Below are 13,950 nucleotides of genomic sequence, written 5' to 3'. Positions count from 1 at the left end.
TACTCAAGTGGAGACAGGCTTCTCCCCACTCCAACAGGGAAGGGCAACAGCTTAGTGACCGAGCATCTTCTTTGCATCCAGAAGGTCCCAGGCTCCATGCCAAACATCTCCAGGTAGAACTGGGCAAGATTCCCCACCTGAAACCGGGGAGAGATGCTGCAGTGTAGACAACACTGAGCAAGATGGTCCAATGGTCTGATTCTGTACAATACAACTTCCACTATGCAATTTTTGATCCTCAAGCCCTGGGATATCTTTGCAGCAGTTCGTAGGGGAACTTTTTCAGCTAAAGGGCAGAATTCTTTTCAGGGCAAGCTTCTGGAGTAGAACCAGAGGGAAAAGAGAATGGAACAAATAGGATGGAACACATCCCTCTTTATCCTCCACCCAGGGAAGCAAGCAGTTTTATCAGAGTTCAAGGATATGGTCCAGCCTGGCTGAAAGGCCCAAGGAGGGTGTGGTCTGGGGGAGAGTGCCAAGGGCCGCACAGAAATTCCTGGAGGGCCACATCTGGTCCCCCAGGTTCTCCACCCCTGTGCTAAAGCAAGAAAATCATTTTCCAGATGACCTGAGCAAAATCAGACCACACGAAACAGGACTTCTAGAATGGAAGACTTTTTTGGACAACTTAAAAGAAACACTGTAAGTATGATGAACTTGTGATCAGGATTTGAACTATGAGCAACGAAAGGAAATAGAGATCACTGAATTGTTGTTATGGTATTAAGAGACAGGTGTTTAGGGTGCAGCAAAGGGGAGAAATTAAAAAGCACTGTGCGAAATGGGGTGGAAAGTCGACAAAACAAATAAGAATTCATGATGTATTGGAGTGTATGTGTTCATTTTTGGAAAATCCAATGAAATATAATTAAAAAACAAAACAAAGCAGGACTTCTGCAACAGTTTAATTGATTAGTAAACCAATAAATTGGACTGTGATTGCCCAGAGATAAGACAACTGCTGCACTAATTAATTCCAGGCTGAGAGGGGTCCCAAATGATGCACCTCCTAAATTTTGCCTGCTCTCTCGCGAAGGAAAGATGCTGACGACAACCGACATCTCCAGTCTCCAAATTCTAATAAAACGTACTAGCGTTTCAATGAAACCGAGAGATTCACAGCCAATAAAGTGTATCTGTTCTATAATCTGCTTCTTTGAAGCTGGTGGTGTTGCCAGCACTTGAAAATGAAATGCACATGCCTGGGATCAGAAAAACAGCTGGGAGGATTCTTACGCAGCCTTCCCCAGCCCGGTGCCCTCCAGTTGTTTTAAACCACTCTCCCACCAGCTCCAGCCAGTTCTTAAATCATCTGCAATTTGCGTGTTAACCAAGAGGCTAGGATTGCGTATTATCGCTGTTGAAAAAAAGTATTTCATTTTATTTTATTTAAAAACACCCCACATTCTGCAACAGGATATTCCAAATCTTCCACCAAGGAAAGCTTAATTCTGTAACCCACATTAGTTAATGCAAATCAGGGGAACTTCTGACTTAGCTCCTGCTGGGTATGGAGATGGGCAAGAAGCTATTCAAGGAATAATCCCATCCTCCTTGGCTACACAGAACATTTTTTCATTTAATTCCTTTCATCTCTCCAAGTTTTGCGAACATAAGCTTTCAAGCTTATGTTTCACGATTTCCAAGCCTTTAGATAGATCTACTGTATTCTGAGCACACTGTTCTTGGAACTCAAGCACCGACTCCCCAGTGTTGCTCCAGAGTGACCATGGAACATGGCCACAATGGCTGACTGCGACGTTAACATATGAGAGTGCTAGAGGTGAAATAGTTAAACAGGCTACCCAATCAGGACCCAGGGGGTGGAGTCAGAGGGACTATAAATCCAGCTCTGGGAGGAGTTTGTTGGGAGTTGGGTGGTTGGTTGGAGTGGGAGTGAATTGGGATAGAGTTTGTGGGTAGGGTGAGTTAGTGTAGTGAAATAAGCTGAGTCAGGAACAGTTAGGGGCTAGGCAGACAAGTAAATATCTGAGAGGCAGGTTAGTGAGTGAGAGCAGGTGGCGGATGTTATAGGTCTGGATAGGTACCCCATGATTGTAATTGACCGATACCGTTTATGAAACCACACACTTGTTAAACTGCAATAAATAAACAGAAGTTTATGTTCCAATTTAAACCTGACTGGACTCAGTATTGTACCAGGTAGGGCCTGGGTGGTGGCAGCAAGAAATAAAGTGGTGGCACAGGGATCACTAGACGGTGAAACATCCGGGGACCCTGTGTGATTGCCACACTGACTCCCCTCCTTTTCCCTTTTATTAGCTCCAATAAGCATGAAGTTTGAGACTATTTCTCAGTGACTAAAGAAACCCCTTTTCATGCTGAGTGGCTGGCTCCAGGACACTGGAGACAGAAACCCTGTCATGGAAATTGTAATGGGTCTTCGACCTTGCGCAACCCGGACCACTATGCCTCTCCTTCCAATGGACCAAAGAGCTTTCCACAGCCCATTCGTCGTTGTCCTAGAACCTGGTTTGAAGACCTGCCATCTACTCACTCTGTCACAGACAACGATCTGTAAAGCTGGGGTGGCCGGGGTGTGTCTGGAGCTGAGTCTGCAAAATAACTGAAAACAGGTCATGGTGTCCCAACAACTCCTTCTCCAGACTCAGAGAAGACTGTAAGAGCCTTCAGCCAAGATGGAAAATGTTAAGTTCCAAGCCGCACAAATCAAAGACCCTCCAAGCAGGCTTAGCAGGAAGATGGAGGTCCTGGGAACCAAGGTTTTGTTTTTTCTGGGTACAGCATATGTGCAGGCAGAGAAGAAGGGCAGTAAGCTGCTACTCACAAAAAAAAATGTTTGCCTTAAAATCCGATAGGAATCTAAAGCTCAAAATGAGGTGCGAAGGGATGAGGTTCAGCCCCCAGCAATACTGTCCAAGCGATGCATTTGGCTGAGTGCAGTTCAGTCTTTGATCTTGTGGGTCCATACACATTTCTCTTTGGGTATATAACCTTCTGCAACCTTTATAAATCCCATTGAGAAGCTGGGACACACAGGAAACCTGAAGCATACGCATTCTGCAAGTTTTATCATTCTTTCTGGGTTGCCCCCAAACCTGTGCCAAACTGGTTACACTAATTGCATTTAAAAAGCCCTTAAGAGTGAAATCGGTTTTTATTGATGTAAAAATCCACATGTGTCATCAAACTAAGAATGTCAACTGACGCAATCACAGCATCTCTTAAATGAGCTCAGTCCTGTTGTGGCATCAAGCCCAAAAAGGAAGGTCCAGACCTGGAAATGACAGGGGCAAAAGGGAGAGGCTACTTAACCCCTGCAGTACCAACTGAATGTCTCTTCCCAAGGCCACTTATTACTTAATTGTGTTACTTAAATTTATTGTTTGCAATTTGTTTTGTATTTAAATATATTATTGCACATCCCAATCTCCTAGTGGTACAGGAGTTCCAAGAGCATTTACCCAGCGTCTGTGCTTCCTTTCGGCAATGAGGCACAGTGGTGTCTTTATGATATATGGTTTATTTACACATATATATAACCTGAGCCTACGATGGAGGGGCTCATAGCATTAATGCTCCAAGAGGGTCTTGCTTCTTCCATAGGCACAGCTCTGGATCAGTCATCGTGTTCTGCCTGCTGTTTTGCTTTTCCTTTAGTTCACATCACAGCAACTCTAACTTCAATCTCTCTCCTCTAAGCTCTGGCTTTATCTGTAGATGGAGGGAGGGGCCCCATCCATTTGCCGGCTCAGACAGAGTCCCTTGAACCTTTTGTTTTCTTGATGGCTCAACCTGCGAGCTATCACCTCACAAGAAAGTGAGCCTTGCTTAATGAGCTTTTAACGCTTGCTGATTCCAGGGGATTAGCATTGTCTAGCACACATCTTAATACACACAGGCCTTGCTTAATATACATGAGTCTGGCACCCAGTTTTAACACTTCACGCATTGATTAAATTCTAACACCTACTGGATCCAGGACTTTAGGGTGTCTGGCATCCCTCTTACTTGTGGGCCGGCTCTAACTTGATGAGGCCGGCTATGGGGGAGGGGGCTCATCCTCCCCCTCTCCCCTAAGTGTGCTGATTAACAAAGTGAAGTAGAACGTCAAGCTTCAGATTCATACATATCCCCCAAATATGTGACCCAGGATGTTCCATGTGCACACACACACTCTCATATGCCCTATTGAACTACTATGACTTTTTATGGCAGATGTCTCAGATGTCCTTTCATGTGCATGCACACAATGAAATTATTGATATATTCTATATTGGGGGGCACGGGCCTGAGCTTTGCTCCTGACCCCCACATGCCAGAGGGCAACATGCATTGGACCCCTCAGTTGCCTTAGATTTCTGCATAGCGGTCAATTCCTATGCCCATTTACCTAGGAGGAAGTTCCACTGAACTCAATGGGGTGTCTTTCTGAGTAGACATATAGAATTGCATTGCAAGTAATAATCTCTCTCCCCACCCTCCGCCCCTCCCAAGGTTTTAATTTCCTTTTAACCAGAGCAGTTGCTAACTTAAAAAAGGTAAAGGACCCCTGACAGTTAAATCCAGTTGCAGACGACTCTGGGGTTGTGGCGCTCATCTCGCTTTACAGGCCGAGGGAGCCGGCATTTGTCCGCAGACAGTTTCTCCGGGTCAGGTGGCCAGCATGACTAAGCCGCTTCTGGCGCAATGGAACACCAAAACGAGAGCAGTGCACAGACACGCCGTTTACCTTCCCACCAGAGCGGTACCTATTTATCTACTTGCACTTTGACGTGCTTTCGAACTGCTAGGCTGGCAGGAGCAGGGACCGAGCAATGGGAGCTCACCACGTCGCTGGGATTTGAACTGCCAACTTTCTGATCAGCAAGCCCAAGAGGCTCAGTGGTTTAGACCACAGCGCCACCCGCGTCCCTTCATTGCTAACTTAGTAGGGCTATTTTACATTTTCAATCAATTTTCTCTCTTACCTTAAGGCTATTTCTGTCTTGTTTCCTGAGATATTGTTAATACATATAAAAACACAGAATCGTAGTGTTGGAAGAGACCCTGAGGGTCATCTAGTCCAACCCTCTGCAATGCAGGAATATCAACTAAAGCATCCATGACAGATGGCCATCCAACCTCTGCTTACAAACCGCCAAGGAAAGAGAGTCCACAACCCACCGAAGGAATCCATTCCACTGTCGTACAGCTTGAACAGTTGTATATATGGCAATAGTTTATCACAATAACTTATAGTCAAGCCGGAGTATGCAAGCTTTCAGACTATACAGAACTCTTCATCTCATATCTGCCTTCCAGTAATCCTCATTAACTCTGAGCATCATCAGCATAGAGGGGCTCAGTCCTCCCAGCCTCTCAAATTTTGCAGGGCAGCTATGAAGATCTACACTTCAAGCAAAACTTAGGTACTCTGTTTTAGAATACTCACAGCTTTTCAAAGAGTCCTATTATTATTTTTAAAGGATATGGATAACAATAGCACAATTTCCTAAATGACACTCCCCCCTTTCAGAACAAAGGCAATTCTTATCTTGTAGCATTCTACCAGGGCAGGCTTAGCAGCAGCATTTAACTATTCACTACAGCTGGCCAACAACCAGACTTTGCTCTCTGTTAGCCCAATGGCACAGACTGCGCTTATAGTGGCAAGTGCCCCATCTATAGGCAGACTCCTGCAGCCCCCATCCCACCATAAGACACTTGCTGTGTTATCGTGCATAAGAAACAAGACTGCAAAGACCAGGAGCTCAAAATTAGAAATCCAAAATGCAAGCTTTAGGCTGAAGGAGGCGGTATGCAGCCGTGGTGGATCTGCATATCAGAGAAAGGAATGACGCAAAATGACAGGACTTATTTTCAGAAGTAAGGCGACCGTAGCTCAGTGGCAAAGCATCTGCCTTAAATGCACCTGCCCAAGTAAGGCTGGGAGAGACTCCTGTCTGAACTTTGGAAAGCTGCTGTCAGTCAGTGTTGAACATACTAAGCTGAGCTGACCACTCAAAAAGAAGGCAGTGTTCCTATGGCCTCCTCATAGAACCCTAAACACGTGTCTAGTTTGCACAAGCAGGAGAATAAGACGAAGAACCTGAATCTGGGTTGCTCAAAGTGCCATGAGCTCTGTCACACAGCACAGAAAGCTATGTGTTAGTGCAGTGAGATCTGCACTGGCTCCCAGTACGTTTCCGAGCACGATTCAAAGTGTTGGTGCTGACCTTTAAAGCCCTAAACGGCCTCGGTCCTGTATACCTGAAGGAGCGTCTCCACCCCCATTGTTCAGCCCGGACACTGAGATCCAGTGCCGAGGGCCTTCTGGCGGTTCCGTCATTGCGAGAAGTGAGGCTACAGGGAACCAGACAGAGGGCCTTCTCGGTAGTGGCGCCCGCCCTGTGGAACGCCCTCCCATCAGATGTCAAAGAGATAAAGAATTACCTGACATTCAGAAAACATCTTAAGGCAGCCCTGTTCAGGGAAGTTTTTAATATGTAATGCTGTACTGTTTTTAACACTGATTGGGAGCCGCCCAGAGTGGCTGGGGAAACTCAGCCAGATGGGCGGGGTATAAATAATAAATTATTATTATTATTATTATTATTATTATTATTATTATTATTATGTGTTATATACTGAAGTTCTCACCCTGGGCCAGCAGGGGGCTACTGTAGATAGTTTTCACTCAGGTCCACATATGCAAATAAGGGATTGAAAATGACGTTCAGTGACTGGATAGTTACAGAACGTTGTTACAGTTGCGTTGTACTGGAGCGCTATATAAGCAGGCTGGCTGAACCCTTCAGTTCAGTTCTGTTCTGGCCTGTGAATAAATAAGAGCTGTTGGAAGAATCACTGTGTCGTCTGATATGTTCACCCACAACTTAACACTATACTTAAAAAAAAAAACTATGGAGAGAAAGCTAGCAGGAAGGATCTAGCCTAGCTAAGCTAAACCCTTCCACCTGGCATGACAGTTTTCTATGTGTGGCAAGGTTGGGGTGGGGGTAAAATATAATCCTAGGAGTCATGGGAGTCCCTGAATGTAGTTCTAAGTCAGGGGTAGGCAACCTAAGGCCCATGGGCCAGATGCGGCCCAATCGCCTTCGCAATCCGGCCTGTGCATGGACCGAGAATCAGCATGTTTTTACATGAGTAGAATGTGTCCTTTTATTTAAAATGCATCTCTGGGTTATTTGTGGGGCTTGCCTGGTGTTTTTACATGAGTAGAATGTGTGCTTTTATTTAAAATGCATCTCTGAGTTATTTATGGGGCACAAGAATTCATTCATTTCCTCCCCCAAAATATAGTCCAGCCCACCACATGCTCTGAGGGACGGTGGACCGGCCCACGGCTGAAAAAGGTTGCTGAGCCCTGTTCTAAGTGATCCAATTGAGATACGGGTTTACTGACTCATCTTCCATTTGTGAGAACTAGGCCACAGCGATGCAATAAAAATTGCTCTCATGCCTCCATATCCTCCTTCCCGTTCTATGCCCTTTCCATTTGGGACAATTTCAGCTTTTCGCCTATCATGTGTCTCCAGCTACAAATGTCATTTCTATCCTGCCGTCCTGGGGCAAAAGCGGTACTCAGGGCAGCTTGCAACCTTTACCGTTGCCATTTCATTAAAACAACAGTATAAAGCTATCAACCAAGGAGACAGCACCTGCAGTTTAAAGTCAAGCATAAAAATGTTATCTGCCACATACAGGTGACTCTCAACTTGCAGAGAGGTTGCGTTCCAGGGATAAAGCCAAAATCGTGTATAGTCAAAACATACTGGGTGCAATGGCAGGTGGGATTCCCCAAGTTTATTTCCCCCTGGATGCCCAGCTCCTTTTAAAATTAGAGAACTTTTTTTTTGCCTAACACATAAAGTTGAATGTACACAAGTTGAATGTGTATGAACCGTGAGTTACTTATATGCAGCTAAAGCCTGCTGGAATAAAACAGTCTTTATTAATCGATGGGAAACAGGGAAGGAGTAGCCAACCTTTCTTAATGGGGAAAGGGGTTCCATACTCTGGGGTGCAGCCAAACTATCTCTTCTCTCACTATATCAACGTTTGCAAACCTGGTGCCTTCCAGATGTTCTGGGTTACAATTCCCATTGTTCCCAATCATTGGTTGTCCTGGCTGAGGTTGATAGGAGTTGTAGTCCTACGCTATAGGACACATTAACTATAACTGCTGGAAATGTGGCAACTGCCAGCTGTCGTTCAAGGTGGGAAAGGCGACGAATTTTGCAAGGGCTCGAAAATGCATTTCCCCATTTCCCAGACTATACAAGTCACCTGCAAGCGACTTTTCAGATGGCCACAAAACTTGCATTCCTCAATAGGTGCACATTTCCCTGTTAAGATACGCAAAAGAGAACAAGCTCGCCTTACAGGTCTGGCCCACTGTTTGCAGATCGCGGCCATTCCCTCTGTATTTAATATGTGCTACATGAATATTAATAAAATCTAGTTTTTTAAAAAAGCTACCACGCTGCAAATAGCTGTGGAAAGCATTTCAAGCGAAGGGAGAGGGTGGAACGAATCCCCAAATCAAACGGGATGGAAGTTTTCCAGTTCCTGAAGATTGCTGCCCGGCTAGTTAAGCTTGACCAATATCGGACAGTGGGGGCGTCAAGGGGGAGGGTAGCAGAGCCAAGAAAAACCCTTCGCTCCCAGCCGCCTTCCTTTTGCAATCGAGATTGGCACCACCACCTCTCAGGTGCTTGGCTGAAGCCAGCAACGTCTCTTCCTCATTATTAGCTGTGATCTTTTATTAGCTGTCGGAGACTGGCGCTGGCTCCTCCAGGCATGCTCCCTGCCATGGCAAACAGAAGCAGATCCCAAACACATGTACATGTCTGCGTGTAACCCTTTCTCGCTGCAGCAAGATATCTGCAAGCTGACGGATCGGCACCTTGGGACATCCAGGGGGGTGGGGACGGGGACCACACCAAAATTGACAAAAGAGCATGTGCACATATTCACCGTCCTCAACTGAGTGAGCTGAGAGACGCACATCTGGCAAAGGAGGCTCTTCTCTACCAAAAATAAAATAAAATAAAAATCAGGCCGCAATATATTGGCTTGGCTTCTAAGCTGCTGCAGGAGCCTTTTGCCGTGTTAGCTGCAAGCAGTTCTCTGGAATTTGTCCCAGATGAGCCAGGCAAGCTCAGGGGAACCATTTGGACTTAAAATTGAGTCAGGGGCTTAGCAAGAGAACCTGCTGTCTATCCCCAGGACATGGGAAGCAAGGAGAGAAGGGCTGCCTTTGTGTGTGGCAGTGCCCGTTCCTCAAGTAACTGCGCATCTGGCACAAGGGGCAAGTCTTTTTACACACACAGTACATTTATGTAGGGGGGGGCGGTTTGGATGCCTGTACACAACCCCTAATTATTTCCCCCCATCCTTTCATTACAGAAGGAAGCCCAGGTGGCTGAGTCTACACAAGAGACAAGATTTATTAAAAGCCTCCGCAACTTGCAACTTTGTCTCCCCACATGAGTGCAAAATTGCATCCTTTCAAAGCAGGCTCGAGCACTGAAAGACAGGGAGCCGCAGTACCAGGATCTGGGGGACAGAACCGAGCAGGGAAGTGTAAATTTTAGGAATCCCCAAAAGAAGATCCGCTCTGGAAAATGCGCACACAATATCAATCCCGCGTGTTCTGGGCGGATTAAGCTTTCATCTTGGTTGTTCTGTCCTGTCCCATTAATGCAATTTCACTGCCCTGACCTGTTCAGAAAGACTTCAACCCCCAACCACTTTTCAATCCATACTGATGGGTGTCAGCGGTTCGGGACACTGGAGTAAGTGGTGGAACTTATTCCGGAGTACAATCATGCACATTTGTCTATAGGGTGTAAATACCAATCAGAATCGATATTGCTGCATGGGAGGGTTCGACTTCTTCCAGTTCTGACTGTATTTAAATACACAAACTCACACATAAAGCGTCACAACCGTGAACCCCGAATTAATCTGGAGTAGCCACCGCTTCCTATTAATCACAGGACATTCACACTCAATAACCCTTACAGCGCAATTGTTACGGGTGCCTATTTAGCAAATTCCGCCGGTTTTAATGCAACTTACTCTTATGTATGGGACTGCTACATACTTGCGGGGCTTGCGTTTGAGTAGGCACGTGTAGGATTGCACTCCTTAATATTATTATTACTATTATTATCCTAATTATTCTGACTTCGAGGCCAACAGAGCAATTAAAGGGTATTGCGATTCCATTTTAAGCGTTGTCGCCTCTGCGAGGGTGTTCGGCGCGCACTAAATCCTCTTGCCCGCGCAACTCCCCATTCCCAGCCGTTCAGACGTTCCCGACTGCAGCCGCGCTTTGCTTTTACACGTGGGAATCCGCTTTACCCCTTGACGCTCTACGGGCGCAACGGTGCCGCGGCTAACCCAGCTCCTTGGAGACCATCAGCCGGGCATAGCCGAGGGAGCCCGAGGGAGCTGCGGGTCTCCACGCTCCAAAGCGGCAGTCAGGCGCAGATGCAAGCTCAAACCCACGCGCCCATTAAAAAATAAAAACCTTGCGCGACTGCTTACCTACGAAGAGCCCCACGAGCCACCAGGAGCCGAGCATGGCCAGGTCCAAGCCCCACGCGGCGGTGCCTTTGCAACAACCTGTCCCCGGGAAACAGCCGGGGAGGGAAAAAACCAAAGCGCGCGCGGAGAGGAGGCAACTCCGGTGCTGTTTTGCTCAGCGCGCACCGCCTGTGCCGGGGAATCCCCGGGGATCCATGTGCTGCTGAGAAGCGAAAGTCGCGGGCAGGCGGGGAGAGGCAGCCCACGGGCAAAGGAGGCCCCGACGGGCTGGGTTTGGCGGCGGCGGCGGCTGCTTCAGAGATCGAGAGAGAAACACGCCGCGCTCTTCTCTCCTCCTGCTGCTCCCCTTGCAGCGCACGGCGCGTTCGCTTCTTCGGAGCCGCAGCGCCTGGCTGCCGATAGTTTTAAGGCAGTTCGGCAGATCCCAGGTTCGCCGGCCAGAAGAGGTGGAGACTGGGGAGGTGTGGGGGGGGGCGAGGGAGGGACGGGCGGAGAGGGGTGTCCCCACGTCCCTCCACGCACATTTCGGTCACGCCCAGCCCTGGCCGAGTCCCTCCGCCGACTTCCCCACCCCCAGCAGAAATTATTTGCGGTCTGCCCCCACGCCACCATTCACAGACCAAAATCGCTTTCAAAGAGGATTAGAGGAAGGCGAGGGCTGCTGGCCGCGATGGCTTTGCGCACTGTCAGCGGCCGGTTGTTTTATTTTATTTTTGATAATTACATTTATAGCCCAGCTTTCCCCCCAAACAGCTCAAAGATAAGTGAGCTTGGTAATATGGGGCCCTGAGCAAGGACAAAATTTGGAGCCCCTCCCCACTTAATATTTCTTATTTTCACAAAAATTCCCTTTTTTTGCACGATTGCTCTCAGTTGGTATCCATATAAATATGGTAAAGGGACCCCTGACCATTAGGTCCAGTCATGGCCGGCTCTGGGGTTGCAGCGCTCATCTTGCTTTATTGGCTGAGGGAGCCGGCGTACAGCTTTCGGGTCATGTAGCCAGCATGACTAAGCCGCTTCTGGCGAACCAGAGCACTGCACGGAAACGCTATTTACCTTCCCGCCGGAGTGGTACCTATTTATCTACTTGCACTTTGACGTGCTTTTGAACTGCTAGGTTGGCAGGAGCAGGGACTGAGCAAAGGGAGCTCATCCCATTGCGGGGATTTGAACCGCCGACCTTCTGATTGGCAAGTCCTAGGCTCTGCGGTTTAACCCACAGCGCCATAATTATTACTATTTTGCGCGCTGCCACTCATTCAGTTTCCTCACTGCCATAGCTTTGGGCACAGAGCAAAATCAGGCCTCTGCGCTCACTTCCAGATCACTTCTTTATTGAGTGTTCATCCCAATTTGTTTGCAGGACAGTTAGATGGTGTTCCAGTTCATTTCCCTGTCACTTTCCTTACAGTAAAAAGTCTGATCTTTTGGAGATTCAGGTTTCTTGAGCAAGAACCTCCCAGTCAACTATTGATGGTGCAACCTGCATTTGCAGGTATGTGATTGAATCCCACCTGCCTCACCTGAATGAGGCAAGAGGGGTCTCAACTGTGACCTCACTCAGTGGCTGTTGGAACATAAGGAAGAGGCTTCACCATCAAGGAAAGCCTTTGCAACCCTGATAGCAAACTCGTGGTCTCTTGCCAGTGCCAAGTGAAAAGCATCTAATACGTATTTTGGTGCCCAAGGCAAATAAACCAACCAGTCCCGTGTGTACCCGAAGCAAAAATATAATGAGGAACTGTTTGTGTTCTTTGTAGCTCTTTAGAAGTGCCCAAAATATATTGCCTGTAGCAGCTGCCTCCCTCTGCCTGATGGGGCAAGTCCCTGGCATGTGAATGATTTCAGCATCCATTGGGCGGCGTGCCACAGAAACTCTGTGTGCTAAGAGTTGAATTCTGCGCAAGGTGATAAGGTCTGAGGGGGACAGCATCTGTATCTATGTGTTCCCTGATACCACCATCTTTCTGACCAGGGGACCGTGCAAGCGGAGCTTTAAAAACGGGGCCAGATATTGCAAGGATTTCCAGGAGAGCCGCCACCGCCGATACAGCTGTTGGCACTGTTTTTGTGCCCTCTGGGCTGAAAACAAGCAGGCTCCAGGGTCGTGTGAATCAGCCCTCCTGAGTGTTGAGGCAAGCGATGCTGTGAGTTTGCCCAAGGGAAGGGCTTTTCAGCTGAGCATCACCCTAGCCTTTGGGCTTGGAAACCAGCCATCTCTCAGCTGCCAAGAAAACCTCCTCCCCTCCTGCTTCACTTTCCTGCCATTGCATGCCTTTCCCACCAAGGCTGCTTTGAGAGACCCACTATTCAATAGTTTCGCATCTCCCAGTAGGAGCGTTTCTGCAGCCAGCTGGGGCCTGAGGACAATAAGCGAGAAGTGGAGTTTTCTGCCAGGGACATAAGCCTTAGACAAGAGTTTCTCTTAATATATTAATTAGTGTTTTGGAGGGGATGTTGTGGTTTGTTTGTGTTTCCAGGGAACTGGGGCAAGTGGAGCCTGGTATCTGCCAGTCCACCCCCCCTTAAAAATGTTTTTTTTCCTGAAAGCTACAGCTTCCTGAAGCTATAGGAGACTGGGGGACACCTGGGCATATATGTTGTTTGTTAGCCAAGTAGCATGATGACCCCTTCTATAACAGGCTGCATACTTATTTGTCAGGCAGTATTGGTAATTATCGCTAGCCAAGCCTTTAAATGCACACTAGTCAAGATGAGTTAATGTAGATTGCTAGTTTTGGGTGGGTGAGGGAGGAATGAAGGAAATCAAACGCACAACAAAAACTTCATGGAGGGGGGGAAACTAAGTTGGGGTGTGTGTAATTCTATAAAATAACATGCATCTTCAAAGGTAGAACACAAAATCTATGGCCACAAGTACTGTATTTTTTAAAAAAGTGATGCATCACTGGACTGAACAAACCTAAAACCTTTTGTACAAACATTATGCACATTTATGTGTTTGCCCATGAGCAAGCACACATTATGTACGTTATGTAGCATTAATAATAATAATAGTAATAATAATAATAATAATAATAATAATAATAATAATAATAATAATAATAATTTATTATTTATACCCCGCCCATCTGGCTGGGCCTCCCCAGCCACTCTGGGCGGCTTCCATAAACCATACATTGGTCTCCTCCAGTGATCTAGGATCATGGTCATCACAATTTGATGCTTTTGAATCATGGTGCTGGAGGAGACTCTTGAGAATCCCATGGACTGCAAGAAGATCAAACCTATCTATTCTTAAGGAAATCAGCCCTGAGTGCTCACTGGAAGGACAGATCCTGAAGCTGAGGCTCCAATACTTTGGCCACCTCATGAGAAGAGAAGACTCCCTGGAAAAGACCCTGATGTTGGGAAAGATGGAGGGCACAAGGAGAAGGGGACGAC

The 13,950-nt window shown here is 47.1% G+C and overlaps 1 protein-coding gene and 1 long non-coding RNA gene across 2 annotated transcripts in view; one reads left to right on the top strand and one right to left on the bottom strand.

Moving 5' to 3' along the window:
* APCDD1L (APC down-regulated 1 like) overlaps window positions 1-10,952 on the bottom strand; it is a 46,191-nt gene extending 35,239 nt beyond the window's left edge. Inside the window, exon 1 of the mRNA XM_081917018.1 lies at window positions 10,543-10,952. Within this exon, the coding sequence (XP_081773144.1) occupies window positions 10,543-10,579 (37 nt within the window). The 5' untranslated portion in view covers window positions 10,580-10,952. The remainder of the gene's footprint in view (window positions 1-10,542) is intronic.
* A 135-nt stretch (window positions 10,953-11,087) lies between these two features.
* On the top strand, window positions 11,088-13,239 carry LOC309373282. Its single transcript, XR_014169938.1, has 3 exons — window positions 11,088-11,306; window positions 11,957-12,040; window positions 12,521-13,239. It is a non-coding gene; the product is annotated as an uncharacterized lncRNA (long non-coding RNA).
* Window positions 13,240-13,950: the final 711 nt, after the last annotated feature.

This window comes from Podarcis melisellensis (genome assembly GCF_964234715.1).
Source record: "Podarcis melisellensis genome assembly, chromosome: 6".
Taxonomy (NCBI): Eukaryota; Metazoa; Chordata; class Lepidosauria; order Squamata; family Lacertidae; genus Podarcis; species Podarcis melisellensis.
The sequence above is the reverse complement of the archived record's forward strand: the minus strand, read 5'-3'. Positions and strand labels throughout refer to the sequence as shown.